The sequence below is a fragment of the Tubulanus polymorphus genome, chromosome 3 (genome assembly GCF_964204645.1).
Source record: "Tubulanus polymorphus chromosome 3, tnTubPoly1.2, whole genome shotgun sequence".
In the NCBI taxonomy this organism is placed as follows: Eukaryota; Metazoa; Nemertea; class Palaeonemertea; order Tubulaniformes; family Tubulanidae; genus Tubulanus; species Tubulanus polymorphus.
Window position 1 is genome coordinate 25,288,397 of NC_134027.1, and position 7,490 is coordinate 25,295,886.

Genomic DNA, 7,490 nt, shown 5'->3' on the forward strand with positions numbered 1-7,490 from the left:
TGATTTCTTTCGCGTCTTGTGAAAATATAAAGTTAGACCATGTGTTTACATTAATTATAGGCTGTTCCCATCACTATTGTTTGTCTGGCGATTTATTGCATGCGGGTCTCTGTTTTCGACCTTTCTCATCCGACGATTATGAAAACCGCCTTCCCGCCGCCTCGAAAGCATGCGGTTTATTTGCGCTATTCTGATATTTACGAGTTTTTTTTGGTTGACGCGCAGAAAATTACAAGAACTTCCATTGTATTTTCGAGAAATAATGATTACGCCACACCAGACGGGGAAACGCGGCACAGACAGGCGGCGGTGCACCTGGATCTTAAATCAACGACCGGTTGTACAAAGCCTTTATTTCCAGAATCGATTGTTGTCATAATCAGTCATAAGAATGCGCCATAAGGTAAGACCGAGTTAATAGCTTAATGACATTAGTACAGAGCCACTATGAATGTACATTTTAAATTAATTTCCTGACGAGTATTTGGAGTATAGTACCGTCTATGAGGCTTACTGAACATTAATTGTTTCGGTCGGTCTGGCACCGATTTTCTCAGAATGCGATTGAATACGATCCCACATTGATGATAAGGCTGGTTCCCGCGGTTTTTTTTTTTTCATTAATACGATCCCACATTGATGATAAGGCTGGTTTCCGCGCGTTTTTTTTCAAGCTTTGAGCGGTCAAAGCACGAATATGTCTCGTCACCCCACAGCCGAATTTGAATATCAACCGCGCACGCAATTTCAGTCACGATCGGTTCGCGAAAACCAACATTTAATAAATCGTATCTTGAAAGGCTTATTTTCTCGATCAGTTTACCGCTAGTTTTCCTGTATTTAGGTAAGAGTTTATATATATATATATATATATATATATATATATATATATATATATATATATATATATATATATATATATATATATATATATATATATATATATATATATATATATATATATATATATATATATATATATATATATATATATTGTTATAAGTGTATATATTGTTTAAGTCTTTCTAACAAGACGAATGTTTGAGATGGTTATTTGTATATATATTTATATATATATATATATATATATATATATATATATATATATATATATATATATATATATATATATATATATATATATATATATATATATATATATATATATATATATATTGTTATAAGTGTATATATTGTTTAAGTCTTTCTAACAAGACGAACGTTTGAGATGGTTATTTGTCATTCAGTTAGTGTTGTGCATCGAATGTCTCGGCGTTAATTGTATCAGATCTAAATATCATTCCTCGTTGATTTCTTCGTCATTCCGGTGGCGACACAGTTCCTTCTGGCACCAACCGGAAACCCCAATTTGCCGAAGTCATTAACCAAATTAGTCTTCAATTGAAGAAAAAACGGGATTGTCTCACAACAGTCGTCGTGCTGTCTATAAAACGCTGTACGAGGAATCTAATTTACGTCTGGTAAAAGCAACACGTATAAAGTAACACGAATGAGCCCGGTATAGAAGCTGTAATTCCCCCGTGACTTGTCTTCGCTGCTTTCCAGACAAAATCGGAGTGAAACTAGACGGTAAGCCATCAACAGCGAGTCAAGAGTCACTAAACTTGAGTTGAAACATCGGAAATCACTGATCTAACCAAGAGCTATATGATAAGATTTCACTAAACTTGAGTTGAAACATCGGAAATCAACGATCTAACCAAGAGCTATGTGATGTTCCCTAGTTCCAGTGACGGTTTCACGGTTTAAATCGACGCCACTTTGAAGTTAAATTCGTTAAATTGTTAGTCAAACTCACAAGTGTGGAACTGAATCCAGGACCCAGATACACGTGCGTTTAAGGAAATTGGAAATTAATTCGTTTCAGCTCAAGAATCAACCTTAACAATATTGGATCTCGGGATTCCGTTATGAAGCCCTTATTTTCGCACTGTTTGTATGCGTGCCTGTCTGCGTGGCTGTCTTTCAGCCACTTAACTTGTTAATAGTTGGTCGATCTTGATGAAACTCGGGTACAATGTTAATATGGGGGTCTAGTTGACCAGTGTAAAGCATGGGCCCATTGCGCCTCAAAACGACAGAACTATTCAGGCACTAAAAACTCTATTTTCAGCCAATGGCCTTGAAGATGACCTCATCACTGAGGAACGGGGTCAAAATTAAATTGATTGTTTTGACAAAGCTATTGGCCCTAGACACAAAATCTCAAAAATACAATAGGAACTAACGGAATTTAGGAGTTCCAGATTCGAGCCGGAGCCCGCGAACCGTTGCCGTCTGCGGCTTGTTTCGGTATTTATCTGTTCACTTTTTCACTGCTGTTGCCAATTCGAATGTTCGTGGGTTCGAATCCCGGCGGTGACAGAATTTCACGGTTCTCAGCTTTGGTCTCTGCCTCTGTAAGAAGAAAATTTAAAAATCTCGCTAATCATTTCATCCGTGTTCGAGGAATGAAAAAGATCTGTACAGGCATGACATTTTCAGACTGTATCTAGCGGCATAAAAAAAAGTTGACACAATAAATCAGAATGACTTTGGACCATGTAACCATAAAAGAGCATTCTTTCGACGTACAGTCGAAACATTATACGCACTGTAACTATTATAAGAACATTGACATTTTTAGACGGCGAAAAAAAAACATTTTCTCATAAATAAACACGGCCAGAAAGTATTTAAGATTGCGACCTAGGAAAGAAAACTGAGGTTCACACCATTGCGTGTTATTTGTCGCTAGGATATCGCCGCTTTAGTGTTATTGGTTGGCTCGTTAATGTTTAACCTCATTGGTGGCAAGATAAAACCGTTTACGATTGGCGATTTCTTATCAGTTTCTTACCGCTTGACATCTCGGCAGCAGCGTAGTTGAGTATGGCGGGCAACTGGGTATACTGGTAAGTTTCATTTCTCGGTTTTGGTGTCGAATTTCTATTTCTAGTTTTTGACCAAATTTAAAAAAAAAACGTATCAAAAGATTTCGTAAGGTTTTGTCTTGTTTTTGATGGCAGTATTAATTAAAGGGCAACGAGTTATCTAGTTTATTTCATTTTTTCTTTGTTTCCGCTGTGATGATCGGATTTATTTAGGTAAATCCGAAAACTGTTAGAAAATAAACAACATACTTCATCATATTGCGGGATCTTCATTTCATCAACGAACTGAAGAAAACATTGCAGTCAACCGTCGCTAAACTATTGAAACGTTAATTTTGAGAGTGGATTTTCCAATAAATGTAATTCAAGAAATCAGTTCTTGTATTTAGGGTTAGAAAACACCCCGAGATTGGTTTTAGGGCTTGGTTAAGGATTAGGTTTAGAGGTTAGTAATAGTTTAGGTTTACGACGTCAAAACGCATGAGTTCGGACAGAACTGATGGTCTAATGGTAGAATGCCGCAGAGTGAAGTTATAGTGCATTGAATAGAGTTTTGTCCAGAACTTCTGTCCAGATTGGTCACTGCGTCTTATCTAAGTTATAAATACGTCACTAAACATCTATCCGTTCATGCGCATTTGAGAGTAATTATATGAATAATAATTTCAGAACTTTTCAATACGATGCTGAATTCTATCATAGGCCTAGTTTCATAGTTTTAACTCTAGATATTTCCAGTTTCTAGGCGCCATTTTGTGGCGGTCCCTCGAGGTCCCCATTGTTGCGATAATTTGCGCTCATTTTTAAAACATAAGTTTAGATGGAATATCATACAGTTCTGCAGTCCCTTGCTCGACGAACTTAGTTTATACACCAATTTAAAAGGAAATGAAATGCAGATATTTGCCGGTGATTCTTGGAATTTTAGAACGCAACAATTAAGAGCAGTGACGATATGTGAAACTAAGGACCGCATATCTTAACCGCGCGTAAAAAAAATCGCGATATCTATCAATTTTGAAATATCTAAGTATATCTTTAAGCTATATTTCCAATTTTCACAGTGGTTGAAGAGGGTTATTTGCAGTTAGGGCCTGCGTTGAAATTTTTTGATGATTTTTCCTGACGACTGATCTGTAACCGCTTGAGTAAGAGATTACGCGCCAAAGGGGTCTCCCACTGCGCACCGCAATTTCACTGAACAGTGAGATTTGCGAAACGAAATCGCAAAAATAAATTTTATTCAGGTGTAAGCCTCGCACTGTCTGTATGTATGCGGGTCTGTGTGTCTTTCTCTTTTCGATAATAGTGGGTGATTTTGACGAAACGTAGGTTCGATGTTAGTATGGGGGTCAGTGCAAAGAATGTGTCCAGCGCACCACCTAGCGGCAGAACTGTAGGGACTAAAAACTCATTCTTTTCAGAGACGCGGCCCTGAAGATGATCTCATATGAGGAACTGTGTTGAAATTCAACAAAAATTGTCTTGACATAATTTAACTACATGTAAAGTATTCAGCTCTAAGGGCCCCCTTTTGAAAAATTTTGCAAAACTATTCCCAGACTATTGTACTCGAAATACTAATGTACAGTTTATTCAGATTCTCACGTCAACTAAGTTAGCTAAAGACCTAGGTCGTTTTTGCTATGCGGGTTTCATCAAGACGACATTATAATTCCATCGATCATCTATTGTATTAATTACCTTTTACCTTTTTTTGAATTTGTAAATATAAGTGCTATTAGAAGTTTTGTTATAATTAATAATCAATAATAATTAATTATATATATATTCTATTTTCTTCCTCATCTTGTTAATATTCTTGTCACTTATGGTCATGTAATATTGATTTAAAAGACAATAAACATTAATTGAATTAAATTGAAATAATTGAATTGTATTCTCCCTAGCTACAACATTTCAAAAATGCAATAAAAAATAACGCATGGTATTTTCGGATTTCGAGACCGAGAAGCGTTGCCGCGTACCGGTATGGCTTGTTCAATTCATTGTGTTTAAACCCACTGTGAAACGTGAGATTCTGAATACGCGAATGAAAATTTCATTCGCTTTCAACGGAGTAAAATTCAATTTATTAACGCTACAATCAAGGCGTGAATACATGCAAATAACATTCAATTCTCTAATGCATTCGATTTTTTTTTACTCTCGGATTTCTAATCAGGAAAGAAGCAACTATAATTTGTTTTCTGTCTAGGTCTCGTCTTGTAAACTGTAAAACTGAAGCTGTCTTCTCCATTGTCTGTGACGCATTGGCAAGGTGATAGAAAGTTTAACTGTTCATATAATTTCTTGTCTGCGTTATTAGCTAAACAGTTGTTGTAATCGCATCCCCCTTTGATTCCATTCACCGATGGCTCCATGACCGGCTCTTCCGCGAAAACTACATTAGTGTAATCGTAGTAGATGAATCCAACACTATTTTCAATCTTGTCAATATTTTCTATATGATTTTACGTTTAGAATATCCTTTGCGGTATTATTATCCTACCCAAGATTGTGTTAGACTCAACTTGGGTCCAAGCCGTTACTGGCCCCATTAAGTCTGATTCTTGAAATCTGATGTCAGAAAAAAAATTAAAAATGAACTAATTTCGCTTTATCCTTTGTAACAGGGCACCGCTGAGAATTAACAGGCCAAATGTATTCGATTAAACGGCCATGTTTAAGAACTTACTCCGCAGTTTTGCGAAACCATCGAAAAATACAAAAAGAACGTCTAAATCGGCCGCAAAATATGAATTGACCGGAAACAAAACTCAAATCGATAACGATTCAATTCGGCAAGATGAGGCCTGCTCCAACGGCGCATTGAAGGCGGAACGCTCCGAGAATCCGTCCCAGCCCAAAAAACAAGTTCGTCTGCCCATGGACGAACACGTGGTCGTCTTGCATATATGCCCGAATGCGCACGCGACGGAAACCGACTCCGAATTCCCGCTGCAAGTTTTCAGTAATGATCCAGCAACGTCATCAACGACTGCGAAAAATGGCAGAAAAACTCAGAAAATCGGCGACAGCATCAAAAACTACGCGACCGTCCCATGCACTAACCATAGATATCCTTCTAGTAGCAACTATTCAAATGGTTGTACGACACCCGCCATCAAGCCATGCATTAAACAACCAGTACCTCATATTGAACCGAAAGGTAGCACCGACAACTATAATGTCTACCTGGAAGATGGCCGGGTATTCATGTTTGCTCATAGGAGGTAAGGGAAACGTAACTGCATTTGCGGTTGGTAGGTGGAGCGTGGGGTCCTGTTTGGTTTTTCCAATTGGCTACATATTTTGGCTCTCTCTCTAATAAATCAGTTATAAAACTGAAATTATGGTCAATTCACAGCGCCAAAAGCTTTTCGCTTTAATGGAAGTATTTCGCTTGATGGCAAAGCGCGTCTTTAGCCATTTAACGGCCACTGACGGTCAATATAATTGATGAGTGAAACTGAGCTTACGCCTGGTCATATTAATGTCTCGTGGGTTCGGAACCCTCGGGTGGTCTTGTGGTATTAACTTTTTAGTCTATTTTTCCTTTCATTGCAGGCCCCGCGACTATCTAATGTGGTGTTCATACGCCTGTATGGTAATTGCATTTCCGTTCGGTTTGATGGCTTTACTGCTGACTCTATCCAGCAGAGAGGATATGAAAAATTCAAACAACGTTCTGACCAATTCGGCCCGTCTGAAACGCGACGTAGCTTCACTCGTTTTAATGATCGGTTTGATCACGCTTATAACAGCAGTTTCTACTACTTTATGCTTGAATTTGCACGTATTTTTGCCCGCGTCGACAACGTCGAAGCCGACAGTCGCCAGTCCGCGGCATTCGAAACCGAATTACGGTGATATAGAGTCGATTTATCAAAGCGCCAAACGCGACCACAGAAGCGAAAACAAAGTCGACAACAGTCGATTAGAATTAGGCTCTTGAGCTATGGGGACTCTACGTTCGACTGTGGCAATCGAGGATTCAACTTGTAAGCTCGCTTGCCACTGTAGCGTTGGAGTTCCCATCGAGCATAGAGTCAACAGAGAAGGTTTTAAATGTTTTTACGTGAAAATATGTTATTATAGATAATGTTTTATAAAATGTATTATGATTGTATTAAGATTATTATCGATGTTATAATCAATACCAAAACAGTATTAGATTGTTAATAATACAGGCTGTTCCTACAACCATATCTTTCAACTTCACACAAAGAAATATCAGACGGAAGCAATATGTTATTGATTATCGATATTTGATCAGTCGATTGATTATAGATTCGGATATATATTACTAAATAACGATCGATTGCTTATTAATCGCTATTGATAATCAATAGATTGATGGAATCAATCGATAATTAATATTGATTTATTTGTTTGATATTGATTCAGTTATTACGGGTAGTTTTAAGATTTGGTTGACGGTGTTTGTGTACGCTTGATGTTTTGAACGATGGGCTCGGTGGTAATGAACTGCTTTACCTCAAACCCATCTCTCCCCCTACCGCCCTTCCTACCCTGTCACCCTCAGTTGCTAACGTATGTATTATGCTAACCCCCTCGCGTAACCCACCCCTC

The 7,490-nt window shown here is 37.8% G+C and overlaps 1 protein-coding gene across 2 annotated transcripts; it reads left to right on the forward strand.

Moving 5' to 3' along the window:
* The first annotated feature begins 317 nt into the window (after nucleotides 1–317).
* On the forward strand, nucleotides 318–7,272 carry LOC141901438 (uncharacterized). 2 transcript variants are annotated; one of them, XM_074788660.1, is made up of 3 exons: nucleotides 318–403; nucleotides 5,531–6,130; nucleotides 6,465–7,272. In XM_074788660.1, exons 2-3 carry the CDS (start codon nucleotides 5,577–5,579, stop codon nucleotides 6,850–6,852), a joined length of 942 nt encoding a protein of 313 aa, XP_074644761.1. In that variant the 5' UTR covers nucleotides 318–403; nucleotides 5,531–5,576; the 3' UTR covers nucleotides 6,853–7,272. The 2 variants fall into 2 exon arrangements, with proteins under 2 accessions (XP_074644761.1, XP_074644762.1); XM_074788661.1 differs by lacking the exon at nucleotides 318–403 and adding an exon at nucleotides 2,859–2,915.
* Nucleotides 7,273–7,490: the final 218 nt, after the last annotated feature.

Excerpts from the sequence above, each read along its gene's own strand:
- LOC141901438 (XM_074788660.1), top strand. The coding sequence starts at position 5,577 with ATGTTTAAGAACTTACTCCGCAGTTTTGCGAAACCATCGAAAAATACA. Across the intron at positions 6,131-6,464 it reads TTCATGTTTGCTCATAGGAG|GCCCCGCGACTATCTAATGT; the intron begins GTAAGGGAAACG and ends CTTTCATTGCAG.